Source organism: Apteryx mantelli, chromosome 3 (genome assembly GCF_036417845.1).
Source record: "Apteryx mantelli isolate bAptMan1 chromosome 3, bAptMan1.hap1, whole genome shotgun sequence".
Classification (NCBI taxonomy): Eukaryota; Metazoa; Chordata; class Aves; order Apterygiformes; family Apterygidae; genus Apteryx; species Apteryx mantelli.
In genome coordinates this window covers 39401547-39415831 of record NC_089980.1, presented here as the reverse complement: position 1 = coordinate 39415831, position 14285 = coordinate 39401547, and the positions used below count along the sequence as shown (strand labels likewise).

Sequence of the window (14285 nt, the reverse complement as noted above, 5' to 3'; positions counted from 1 at the left end):
ACCTTTTACGTGGCCTTATAAAAAATGCAAAAGCAGAGCCACCTCCTAAATGTGACCACTAAACCAATATTCTTTTTAAAGCAACAGACTTTACAGTATATACATAAAAATAAAGTATTGCACAATGCTTATCAGAAAGAGCTACAAGACAAGGTTTTGTTCTTTCTGTGAAAAGTTCTGTTGCTTGCTTCTGATGCAATGACTAGCATTTCTATAAAGTAACTGTGAGAGGTTAATAAAACCTTTCTTTCCGCTTCACATGGCTCTGAGAATTTGCTAGACGATGAGTAAAGGTGTGGAATGAAACTTAACAAAGCTCATCTCAAAGACCAGTGACATTAGTATGGGGCATTAGTATGTATTTGATTATTGCACTGGGAGTGTTCTAGCCCAGCTGCTGATAAAGAAAAAGGCTCAAATGTACTAATACAGTTGAAACCAGCTATCATGGGATTATACAGAAAAATCGTGTAGTTACATAAAAATGGGTGATCACAAACATTCTTAAGGATATATGGGATATTCAGAAATACCTAGAAATTTGGGAACCATGGGCTAGATCATAAAGGCTATCCCTCTAAACTTACCAACTCCTCGAGAAGAAACACCACATCAACCAAAGTGTCACAGTATCTCCAGCAAAATTTCCACTCCATTTGGGATTTTGAGTTAGGGACACCTAGCAAAGCTGAATTGATAGGCTGCTGCTCAGCTACCACTACAGCTTATCATACTTGTCGATAATTTCTTACTGATTCTTTTTGTTTCTCCAATCTGTCTCTTCCTGACTTGTACTTGGACTGTAATTTTTTTTAAGACAGAAAACATAATTTTGCTTTATATAAATGAAAAAGGAAAATGATACTGGGTATTGTCTTTGATTAGGATTCCCTGGGTGAAAATCCCAATAGTTAGTATCAACTAAAATTTTGCAATATTGTTTCCATTGTTTGGGACAGTCCAGTTTTCAGGGAAAGATCATCACGTCCATACAACACCCCACTGGCTCTGCTAAAATCAGAGACTTTTGTTTGAAGTTCAAACCTACTGTATGACATTTCTTTCTTCAACCATTTCTGCCGTGTAGCTAACTGGAAATTCAGAACATCACTTTTTCTGATTGAAGATAACTGCTCAGACACCGACCAGTCTGTCAGTTAGTTCCCTGCTGCTTGCTGAGAAGCACAGGGGAGACGCACTCTGGATGAGAGCTTCTGGGCAATGCTCACAGAGCTTGTGGTACTAAAGATGCTTCTGTGTCTTCCTGACACAAGTAGCTCACTAGTCCACCCAAGTGCTCAGAATGGAGAAGGAGTTGGCATGATGGAAAGAACAGCAACAAGGATAAATATGGGAAGTAATAATAAGAAGAAAATAAAAGGAAGAGTTAAGACAGCCAGGACTCCAGGACAAGGCGATAGCAGTGAATTAAGGAGAACAGAAGCAGGCCATTTAGATCACCAGTTCAAGAGATGCCAAGGCAATAGCAGATAATAAGGAAGGGAAAGGCAAGGACATGCAGAGGAAAAAAAAAAAAAGAAAAGGATTCCTCAATAAATCCAGCTAGAACCATGTGAGAAGGAGAACAAAGTGGACAAAGCTGTTTCTGTACAGCCTGGGTGACCTTTAGCCTTTCTTGTTCCAACACATTCTGAAACTCATTTGTTTTCAGAAACCATGGATCAATCACACCTTGAAATAAAGGGAAGCTGATCTCAGCAGGAGGTCTATACTTGCACTAGGTCTCTGTAAAGATCTATAGCAGGACATTTCATTCATGTAGCTGGCTTGTGTTACCAACAACAAATCTTATGCAATCCTGCAACGGTCACCCAATCATTTCTTGACCGTCTTGGAGCCAGAACAGATCCAGAAAGATGGAGAACTGTCAGCATGAAGACAGAACAGACAATAAAGAAGAAAAGGAAAGAAAACTAGGAAGGAGAAAATATTCTTGTTTTGCTGGCTTTTATTCTGCGAAACAAAGCAATGCAATTCCATCCAACACATTTCCTCACCACCTTTGCAGAGTATGCATCAATCTTCCCTTCACGTCTCCACTACCATTGCATCAGTCTTACTGCTACCACTTCACTATTTATCTAAAGACACTTATAAATATTAACATTTGAAAAAAACATATATTTTTGAATCACATTAAAATGGCCAATGTATCAAACAATGAAGAGTAGTATAGTGCATAAGAACTCTGGTCCCCCATGATGAGAGGATTGATACATATTTATACCATAAAGTACTGAAAAGTACTAAGATTGAAACACTTTTTAAGCATTAAGTTTGCCTACTCTTCATTTAAGATACTGAGATTCAGTAGGGCTCCCTGGTCAAACAACACAGGCATGCAAGTATTCAGTAACATCTAGCCATTATTTATGCCTTTTTGTTCCTGCCTGTGCTGAAACTGCCCAGCAGGACACCAGAAACAACCAAAATGATTCTGTTGTCTGTAACAATTAAATCAGCTCAACTTAGCTGATACAAAGCAGAAATGGCTGCCTGCAAGCCTCTGATGGAATCAAAATTTGCCTTTTTTAATTCTAAAAGCAACAGTCTTCCTTTATTTCTGTTCTTCAGCGATTCAAGCCCTACAGAATTCCATAATCTCTCAGAATTATTTAGCATCCCTCTGACACTGCTTCCAATAAAATGAGTGTTAAAACTCCTGTTAGATTTAATGGGAACATGCCAATATCACTAGTTTTTTTAGCTGTGCTATTCTGAAATATGTGAGATTTTGGCTTCTGTCACTCCTTTTAAATCACAGCAGTGATAATTTAAGATCTTAACTATAAGAGCAACATAAGTTAGAGGACACAATCAGAAATCAACTTTACTAGCAATTCAAGCAACTAACTCTGACTAATGATCAGAATAGATATAATTCTGTAGATGTTCTTAAATATTTACTTGCATTTCATTTTACTAAAATATAGTACAAAGCACACAACTGTCATTGCAGAAGTCACCCAATCTCTAGAATTATTTATTAGTTCTATAGTTGCAGTTTCATATTAATATTGCTGAATATACTTTTAACATCTTCTAGTGACTGCCTGCCAAATAGGTAAGCAGTTGCTTACAGATACAAGGTTAAAATATTTTGCCAGCCTTCTTTAATGGCCCCTTTGCCCCCAAACTATAGAAACCCCTATAACTGCTACAGTTTGCATGTCTCAAAAGGGCAAGGGAAATAACCCCATTCTTAAGATCTTACTCACTCTCGCTCCTTGCAAGAGACAAAAGGGTTTGTTTGTTATCCCCCAAAACTGGCAGCTTTCCAAACTATCTTTGGACTTCTGATCTTACTCCATATCCACATATTTCCAGCCCTACCTTTCCATGTGGATGGAGGAAAATTCTCTTTTCAATCCTCTCTGACCACAAATTTGCCACTACATGCATACCTTGTCCTTTCCAAAACCTCTCTTACCATGAACTGGAAGGAACAGATGTCTTTGTCTGTCTTTACATCTAATAATAGGGGTGAGGGAAAGTATTGGATAAGGCAGTACTGAATTCAACCAGCCAGTTCCAAGCAGAAAGGCTCTCACCTCTGACTTTTATGAATTGTATTCACACTCCCCCTTCAAATTTTGAAAACATAACAGAAGTTCATTTAAATGGACGTTTAGTTAGGAAGTGGAAACTAACCACACTTAGAGGCCAAATCCTACGATTCCAACTTAAATTCTCATTTCAGCAGTATTTAAAGAATTCTGGATGGGGAGGGCAGAGACATAGTTTTGATGGCTGAGGAAAGCAGAAACTGGGCTTGCATATGCAAGATTTGCAGTAGAATAATAAATCAGAAAGAGTAAAATGAAAGTAAAGGATGTTGTTAAACATTATTTATTGTCAGTTTTCCCTTGGAACACAGGCCCCAGTTCAGGAAAGAATTTAAACACATGCCTACATGAAATCCAGTGAACTCAGCGAACCCAATGAGATCAGTGAAGTTCTGCACAGTATCTATGCAACTGCCTGAGTTGGAATAAGGATATGGACTGTCTAAAAACTGGCTGCAGGAGAACATATAGGAATTGTTTTCATCGGATTTGGACATTTGTTAAAGCCCAGCTTAGAAAAAATACCTATGAATTGGACTCCGTTACTAGTAAATTTATTCTACAAATACTTCTACAGAGTTCAGTGGAACTGTTTTTGCTATGTGGAACTTAGTATCAGTATTGGTATTAGCAATAGGAAGATGAAATTCTGATCAATCGTGGGATCAAACCCTGACCTTCCTGTATTCAGTGTTCAGTGAAACACACCTTCTACCACACACTTGTCATGCCCCAAAACGATTTTTTCATGTCTGAAGTGAGGTTTTGAAAGCTACACTCTGAGCAAAGCAGGCAAAAAACAAGTCAGTGGGCAACATAAGGCCATCAACTAGTCAATTTGCCTATGCCAGCCCATCCCTATCTCCTACCTGCGTAGCTTTCTGCTGCTGCCAAAACAGCAGCTGGAGTATGTGGGGCAGCAGCAACTACTCATAATCCTCCTCCAGGTTTTTCTCCATGCTTCATCTCTTCCTTTCCCCACTTTGCCCTTTCCCTCTCCCCACAGCAGCAACTGCAGGTGCAGCTTTTTTCCCCTCTATTCCCTCCCGGCAGTCTGGGAAGCACCGCAGGTAAGCAGGAGCTGTTAGGAGAGATCATTCCTAGCAGGGAGTAGGAGTAGAATTATGCAGCTGCACAAAGGGATTGATACGAGATGGTGGGAGAGCTGCGTGGTGACAGCACCACATCCCCAGCAGAGGGAAAAGAGGAGGCGCAGGAGGGAGACAGGCTGGGCGAGAAGACAGGGAGACCCCTACCTACACAAAGCCCTCTCCAAAATCTCCCATGTCCTCTTCACAGCCCCCCCATCCTCAAAATTATTGTGAGTCCCTGTGAAACCCTGCTGATCTCTGGTAACTCTCTCATGCTCACCCCCCAAACCTGACAGACTTTGCGCAGTGATGGTCTTGTAATGCAGAAATCTATCAAAAAGGACAGCGATTTCCTTTTTGTTTCAATAAATACTCTTCTGATAACAATGCTTTTCAGCAGCTCATGAACGATGAGACGTAAAGGTTTCACAAGCAAAATCCTAGGCCTTTCAACACCTTCACCGCAGATAAGTTCAGCCAGTAGATGAAAATAAAAAAGTAAATACTGTCCAGTCACACTCTACTAGCCCACTGCCAACATTCAACAGCATCTGGAGGACGCAAGCAGAGGTTAACATGCAGAGTGATCTGCACTAAAATGATTACAATCATGCTCCCTGTCCACCAGCTATAACAGATCACCTGCTGCCTGAAATGAGTTGTCATTTCAGCAACAGAAAAGGCAAAAGATTATTAAAAACAAACAAACGGAAGAACTCAGATAAGCACCTAAGCAGTCTTTCCACTTAATTCAGATCAGAGGACCTGTAAGGACACAGTTCTTAAATAAATGGACAGCTCACTAGGCGAGGACTCAGAAGAGTTTTAATCATGCCCCTGCTATTGCCTTCTGGGTGACTTCAGGCAAATCACTGCACCCACTTCTCAGTTCCTCAAAGAGAAAAGGCAATACTGACCTCCTGCTAAAGTGTCTTCAGATTTTCTAATGTATGACATACTCACTACTGTTATTTCTAAATCTTTCTATGTCTTTTCCTTATGTCAAACATCTCTCTTATGAGAGGTCAGCACCATGAAATTCAGACCTTCACCACTTATGGACTATAACTTAAAGACCCAACACATAGTCTTTCTGACACAAAAATTTCAATAGCACACTGTAAGCATGATGAAAAAACATGTAACTCAATAAAAGAGGGTATGTTTTCCACATTTCATTTCCTGCAACTGGTCATCAACCTGTTATTGAGATATTACATTAATTCATAATAAACTTCCTGTATGCAATGATGGCACATTTGTATGACGTCACACTGATAAAAATGGAAATAGGAAAGAATGCTTTTAAAAGTATATTGTTTTAAATTTAGATCTTAAGAATCAGCACTGAAGAAGAAAAGTAACATGGAAGATATTTAGGACCAGCAAAGAAAAGCTCACTGAAATTTATATTTTAATTCTTTCCTGACAGTGTTAGGGATTTTAACCCTAACAAAAAAAATTAACCTTGTTTCACGAACCTAAATATAGTTGTAAAATATTTTCAGTGGAAATATAGGCTTTTCTTGCTAAATGTTGTGATGTTCTGATTGACTTGGTGAGTTCTGCTACTCAGTCCACCAAAGGATTTCTTAGGACGACTCTATAGGTCTTCTGGTCAGGCCTAATGGCTAAGACACTTAGATGGAGTCTTTGGCATAGGTCCAATGACACTGATTGCATTTATTGTCAGCTCTGGGAAGCGGACTTGAACTCCGAACCCATGCTACCAACCATCCCAACACAGAAATATAGATCATTCTGATTCACAAAGGTATAACCACAAGGCTAAATATTAAAGGAATTCTCCTTCCTGAGTTAAATTCTACTGATTAAAATGTAGCTATTTTACTAACTCACCTGCAAAATTTACATATGCTACATGTAGGAAAACTAGAGAAAGACACACGTACTTTGTTACTACATGAATCATCTAACTGAAAAAATATAGCTAAAGCTTTCATGTTAAATTATCGGGGGGGGGGTTCAATCAGAATTGTCAGGTTACTTATTGTTCTGTATTTCATATTCTTCAGAATGCAAGTTCACCAACATCCTATTGAATGTTCTTTACACCGTTCTGTATAACATTTTATTCAGTTATAGAAAAGCCTGTAATGTCATCAATCCAGAGCTCTCTTTAAAACTCCAGTGTAGTCATTACTATGAAAAATCTGCAAAACTGACACTTTTACTGTGCTATGTCTGTATTGATGCACCACTGGAAAAGCAGCCATCTTTTTAATTGTCACTATACCATTTTAGAAATATTTTCATATTGATTTTTTTTTAATTGTATATATTTTCTTTAAAAGCTTCCATCTAGTAAAATCTGAACCATTGTGTTAGGCCACAGCTTTGAAATATTTATATATATTTGGGGAGTATATATATTATAAGGTTGAAAAATCATTTTTGTAACTGCTGAATACTCTGTAGGTAATAGGAACCAGGGTTTTGCATATTTATCTTATTCTTCCTAATACAATAATCGCTATCAGGATTTCAAGCTTTGTACTTGTTTATCATTAGTGTTTCCACTGTAACCATGGCATCAGTATATAGCACAGGCTTAACATGAGAAAAATACCCAGTATTTTCCTGAAAAACTCATCTCCTAGAAAAAATACAAGAATTAACACAATGACAAAAAAACAATCAAAGTAGGTGAGCTAGCTAAAGAGAGAAATAGTTTCTTTTAGGGTAAAAAACCAAAACATTATTTCTTTGTTAATACTTTTTGCATTTTGGACTTCTGGCAACTATCTGGAAATATATTACAGGATAAGTAATACAACCTTCAGCCTAGTGCAGATATTATAAAGCAAATATTGAAAATTTCCTCACCAAAACATTTGCCATACTATATGAGACTGACTGCATAAAAGCTATTAATATATTGACAAGAGCTGTTCTCAACATATGAGCATTTTGTCAAATCTAATTAATTAATGTCAATTCAATCCTGGAAGAAGTGTTGCATCACTCTGAAGGTAAAGAGGGGCAGCAATTCAATTACACTGAATACACTCAACAAGTATGGGGTACCCAGTTGAAACTTTCAGGACTCCTTAAAGGGAAACCTTGAGAAAAGCATAAAAATATTTTAGAGTCTCCAAGAGTGTTTCTTAGGTTGCATTTATTTGATATCTCAGGCAGTGAGGAAGAATGGGCTCCTGTGATTGTTCCTTTTAATTTGAGCGTTATAAAGTGGGGAAAGAGTACTAAAAATATACCTGCTTTAAATGCCAAGAGTGAAATGAAGGAATTAGCCCTCTTATTAAACAGAAGAAACTGACTGCAATGTACCAGTAGATCTTAGACTAATGTTGGTTTAGGCCATGTGCATTTCCCTTGTAGTGTGAAACCCATCTGACTACTCAACTTCATAGATGATTTTTTTTCTCTAGGTTTTAATATAGATTCCAGACACTGATGAAGCAATCAATAAATGTATTTATTTCACTACAGACTCTATAGAGATGTCATGGCCACAGGATTTATTTTAATTCAGTGAAATCAGATGAAGAAACAGTGTGATACTGTAAAAGCCAGTTCTCTGAAGGTTTTTATCTACTAACAATCCAAAAAACGCATTCAGTATTACAATTATTGTAATACATTCAGTAAATTGGAATATTTTGGAAAGGCTAAAGGGGAATCCTATAAATATTTGGTCCCCCAAATTCTAACTGCAATATAGGAATGGTGCAGTACACAGTATTTCATATACACAAACACAGTCCAAACTATAAGGACTTACAGCATGACAATGAGATAAATGATGCTTCAGAAACCATATTATATTGGGCTGACCAATTTTTATGATCCAGCGCCATGCCCTCAACTATCTCACATCGACAGACAACAACCGTAGTCACTCCCTTGTGTCCTCCCATCACCCAATCGCTGGACTGCAATGGATCCTGATGTAACAGAATACAGCATTTATCTAATTCAGTTATTTAGATCCCTCCAGGTCATGTTTACATTGGGTCTCAATCTGTTAAATTCCACTATATATGTAAGAAAAATGCCTGAATCTTTGATTTCACTTGAAAAATCAGAGCCAGAATGTACCCTAGCACAACAGCCCCACCAAAATTCAAACTTGGCATCTGTAACCTGCAAGGTCCTTTCAGATTTGGCCACAAACTCAGAACGTGCCCTATAAACAGAAAAACTTATGAATCTATTATTCCTTCACTAAAATTCTGTGAAGACATCCTTGCCCCATTGGTCTCAATGGTGAAACACCCACTGATTTCAGGAGTCCAAGACTTGATTATCATTCAATCCAGGTAAAAGACATCTTCAGTACTGCTGCATTTGTCTTTTCCTGATTTTGCTATTTTTTCTCTGGCTATCACACAATTTTACTTACTAATGTGTGGCTTTTATAGAGTATCAGAATAATCTAGAGCCTAATTATCATAACGTAACATATTTAGGGAAAATGATATATATTTTAAAGTTGTAAAGATAAAAGTTTTTACAGTAAAAGTTATTCAGCTCTTAATCAGCATAAATGGAGAATAATTCTTTCTCACCTTTCCATCATTCTGACAACTCTTTATACTACTGCATTAAGTAAAGGAGCCCCAAAGAATGCAAGAAACTCAGATCTGTTAACTCTTGCTATTTTTACTTTGGTCCTGGGTTCTTCGTCTATTTGCCAAAGAAATACTGCCCTGACTAGGATCCTTGACCTTAATAAATAAATACATAAAAAGATGAGCATGCACATTTCAGATGGCTGATCAAGCAGGGCACATTTAAAATCAGAAGACAGCTCCTATTGTTTTATCTTATTTAAAGAATACATCATTATAACTAACTGTAGAACTGTGAAATGTTCATGTTTTCTGGGTTCCTTTTTTTTTTTTTTTGATGTTAAATCATAGTACCTGAGGATGTCAGACCAAGGGTTTTCCAGCTTTTTTGTACTCCCACTGAGACATGTTAGCATCTGTATCTTTAAGATGCAGTAGAAGAAGCAGTGAAACACGTTGTGTATACAGGTAACAGAATTTGTCTGGTTGGGGCCAAAATCCACCAGGATCCTTTAATTAATGTCAAACATTTGTAGACACATTGCATTAGGGCTATGTATAAAGGTCTAGATTATCTGGGGGAAGGAGGAGCATCAATAATGATGCAGTGAGCTTCCAAGTGGTACGAAGACTCCAAAGTGCCTCATACCAGAGGTCAGATCTGTATTTTTAAGCCTTATCATGCTAGGTTGCAACATGATCAAGAGCGTTCACGTTGAAATGAAGAACTCACAGTCCAGGTGCTGGATCTGGGTTTTGCAGTAATGTTCTGTATGGACGTATTTGACTGGAGTTCTTCAAGAACAGCAAGATAACTAGACTTGTATTTAGGAAATGTAATTTCAGAAGCTAAAGCAGTAATTATACATCTCTCACCTAGACTTAATGTATTTCTCTTTCTTCCCTTGTCTGTAAATCACATGCATTAGATATGCAGTAACCATGACTATCTCAGTATAGCAAAGCACGAAAACAGTGAAAAGCCTTCAGAGCCACTACATGCCCTTGGCAACCTTGCTCTGCAATACAGATGTTGCATCCAAAGTAGTGCCACTGAAAATCATATGTATATATATGTATTGACAGTGCAAACACTCACCCAGTCCTCGAAGTGGCGGCTCCCATTCTGCAGCAAGTCCTCAAACTGTATAGTGCAGTTAGCTACAAAATCATCGTACCCGATGGGGGCATCATGGAAAACAGCCATCTCAATCTTCCTGCCATTACAAACGTCGGTGACAAATTCATCATTCCAAGCAGGACTGTTGGTCTTTTGCTTGGTTGAGGTCTGCCCGATCCTGGAGTCGTCCACATTGAGGGCTATGTAAGGGTCCAGCAAAAAGGTCTGTGGCCTGGGACCCACCGCATGCCTCAGAGACCACGCTGTGGGTTTCAGATTCACTGCCTCGCAGATCTTGATTTTCAGCAAACCATTGAAAACCACCATGGCTGGATGGCTGCACTTTTCCTGGGATTAAACACTCACACCACACACTCGCACAGAGAGGGAGGGAGGCAGATCTCACCAATAAATAGGAGGGCAGGTCTGAGAGTGGGGGAGCAGAATACAGTGCGGGTCTCTCTTCGCCTTGCTGCTGCTGTTACCTTTGATTATTTAGCCTTTGCTCTTGCGACACCCAGTGAATACATTTATTTTCTTGCCCGTGTTTCTAACGGAAAACCGGGGGGGGGGGGCGCAGGGGAGGGGGAGGCGTCCGTGTTTGCAGAAACCCCCGAATGTAATCAAAATCGGAGCATAATAAATCCTTGGGGTGAGCAAAAGACTTCTCCCTTCACCGAGACCATAATCCTGGATCAGTCTTTGCAAAGGAGGCAGAGCCGCGATCCGAGGCTCCTGCACACGCTAGTCCTGTCCGTGTGCAGCACAATACACACACACACACACACACACACACACACACACACAAATCAGAAACACCGGCCGACCCACCAGCCCTGCCTACTGCACAGCCTCCGCTCAGAAAACATCCACCCGGGGACCTTCCATCCGCGTCGGACCCGGGAGCCTCCCGTCCTGTGCCTCCTCCTCCGCCGCCGCCGAGGCCAGGGAGCCAGCGGAGCGACCCCAGCGCATGGGGGGCGACGGCAGCGGAGCGGAGCGGGCCGCGCGGGGCTCGGCGGGCTCCGGCTGGGCGGCCGCCGCCCTGGCGATGGGCAGAGCCGCCGCCTCCCGCCTCCCGCCGGCCGCCCCCCGCCCGCCTCCCGCCTCGCCTCCCGGCCGCCGCCGCCGCCGCCGCCTCCCTCCGCGCCGCGCCGCGCCGCGCCGCGCTGCGCGCAGCACCAGCCCGCCTCCCGCTGCCGCTCCGCCGCCCGCTCTAGTGCAGGAAATGCGCAAAAGACGTCAGTGTGTGTGTGTGTGTGTGTGTATGTGTGTGTGTGTGTGTGCGTGCGTGCGTATGTGTGTGTGTCAGGGAGAAAGCGAGCCTCTGTGTGTGAGTGTGTGTGCGTGTGTAGAAAGTTTTGCCTGTGGGGGGAGCAATACGGTCAAAGCATGAAAGAGCCACGGCCGCGAGCGAGTCGAGAAACCATGTCTGGGGTCGTGACTCCTGCAGGCTCTACTCGCTCTTTGCTGAATATTCATGGAGCGATTTGTTTTCTTCTGGGCTGGTTTTTAATGGTTTCTCCCTCCTCCCCCCTTCCTCCTCCTCCTTACAGGATAAAAGCGGTGAACCAGTGTGGAAAAAACATCCTTGATCGTCTTCCTCCGAAGCTTTAAATAGCATATCAGTTTTATTAAAGTGCTTTATCACTTAAATCCTGCCCCTAGTGAGCATTGCAACCGCGAAGCCCTTCCCCCCTCGGCTATAGCACAGCGCTGCCGTTACTACATCAGTTATTTCCACCCTGACGTGCATTATCTCCAGACGTTTCTGGCACTTCAAGCCCCGCAAGCCCACGGGCAGAAACTATTTGCGCGACGCCGGGCCGAGGGGCCGAGGAGGATGTCGGAGCTGAACGTAAGCCTTTCTTCCTGCCGGATTTTCCATCCGTCCGTTTTGTTTTGTTTTGTTTTTCTTCACTTTCTTCTCGGTAACAGCACCAGCCCGGGACCCCTTCGGCGCGCCCCAGGCCGCGATAAATCGCGCCTGAGACGGCACGAGCCGCGCCGCTCGGGCCCCCTCCGCAGGGACGGCGGCGCCCCGCGGGCTGCGCAGCGCCCCCCCGCCCGCCGCCCGCCGCCGCCGCCGCGGCAGAGACACGGCTACGTCAGCGGGGGCCGGGCCGCAGGAAGAGTTTCCCCGCGGTGTGCGAGCGCCGGGAAGTGCCGCGCGCGGCCGGGGAAGCGGCCTCCCGCGGCCCGGAGCCCGCCCCCGCCCCCGCCCCCGCTGCCGCGCCGGCCGCCCTTCCTGCCGGCCGGACACACTGCGGGAGGCGGGAGGCGGGAGGCGGGCGCGGGGCGCGGGCGGCGGGGCGGCAGGAGGCGCCTCCCGAGCGGCCCGTGGCGCGGCCGCCCCGGGCCTGTGCGGTGCCGATCGCCTGCCCCGGCGGTGCCGGCCCGGCGCCGCCCGCCTTCACCTGCGTCCGCGCCGCCCCGCGGCTGCGCTGCCTCCCCTAGGCACCGACCGGCGGTGCCATGGGCAGTCGCCGCGGTACTTAGGGGCACTGAAAGAAAAAAAATACTCCAGAAGGGGCTACTTAGTATTTTATCGAGCCTGTCTACACGCCATGTAACACTCGGTCATCTTCATCACCGTGTTACTGAATGCTGCATTAAATAACCAGGGGACGAGGTACAGTATGGGTTTCTCCTCCCAAGAACAAACGTACATAGACTTAGGGTCTACATGGCTTCCTTTGGTGAAAATTATCACTGGCTTACTTATTTTTCGCTATTGCTTTTGCCAATCTGTTGTGAAAAAGGCCTTTTAGAAGATTTGGTAAGATCTGAATTCACTTTAATACCACTAGGAAGAGAAATCTTGGGCCAGCTCTAGTATTCAAGAGCTGGGGTGCTTCAGAGTCACAAAACAGAAAAAGAAGCAACCTGATTGCCTGGATCCAGTCAAGTAAGGATTTAAAAGGTTCACACCAAATCCTTGATCTGGATCTTGAATTGCTGACTGGAGAGCAAAGAACAGATAATTATGGATTTCTACAGGTAATGGCTCAGGGGCAGGCATCATATTTGGAGCTGATAAAATAGCTCCAGGATCTGTGCTTCTGGAGTAGTTTCCAGGTAGAGGATACTGTACTAATGAAGCCTAAGGGTCATGACAGCATTCACGTTATGGAAGAAAGCCTTTTGGTGCCTATTGCTAGTTAAACGACCAGTAAAAGCAGAAGTACTGTAAAATTTCCATGTTCATTATCATTTTGACAATCCTCAAGTACAATCTTCTGATGCGGAGCTGTGATATGGAGCCAATTACAGGAGATGTCTTCCTCCACAATTCAGTGTTTCCTGGGCTCACTCTCAGGCAGCTGTGATACATCTACAGTGTTATTTCTGTAAAGCATTGTACTCACAGGCCACATCACAAGTACAGGAATTACCTCCTCCTCTCCCCTCCACCCCAATCACAACCTAGCCCATACAGTACTACACACTAAGCTACACGGTCTTAGTTTTAATGTGTCAGAATGAATTCCTATGCAACTAAATCTTTCCTTTGGATGTGTTTATGTTTCTGAATTACAGTTGATGTAGAAAATATTTTCTATTTCTTTAGACATAAGAAAATTTAAAAGCTGAGCAGATACACTATTTGATTTTTTCCTATTTATTTTTTAAGAGACTTTCAACTACACATATATTCTGAATGCCCAAGGTGAGATTTAAATAAACACAATTTCCATGGTGAGTTTAATGACCTAGCATCTCTTTGAGATCACACCTCTATATTATACAAGTCTAAATAACTAAATATGCAGATAACATTTACACAAATAATATATAAAATAATATAAATAAATCTTATTTTTGGAAAATTACATATATAATCTACATGGGTAACTGCATACATATGTAGGCCCTGATGTCTACTTTGATTCATCTGTACTTTTCCATGCACTGAAGCAAGATAAAGTTTGGT

General features: G+C 42.3%; 1 protein-coding gene and 1 long non-coding RNA gene across 2 annotated transcripts in view; one reads left to right on the top strand and one right to left on the bottom strand.

The window, feature by feature from the left end:
- The window catches only part of PRKCE (protein kinase C epsilon), a 301961-nt gene extending 290535 nt beyond the window's left edge, over positions 1 to 11426 (bottom strand). The window contains exon 1 of the mRNA XM_013943872.2: positions 10331 to 11426. Coding sequence (XP_013799326.1) covers positions 10331 to 10678 — 348 coding nt within the window. The 5' untranslated portion in view covers positions 10679 to 11426. The remainder of the gene's footprint in view (positions 1 to 10330) is intronic.
- Positions 11427 to 11506: 80 nt separating this feature from the next.
- On the top strand, positions 11507 to 12007 carry LOC106485475 (uncharacterized). Its single transcript, XR_001292719.2, has 2 exons — positions 11507 to 11592; positions 11908 to 12007. It is a non-coding gene; the product is annotated as an uncharacterized lncRNA (long non-coding RNA).
- The last annotated feature ends 2278 nt before the right edge of the window (positions 12008 to 14285 follow it).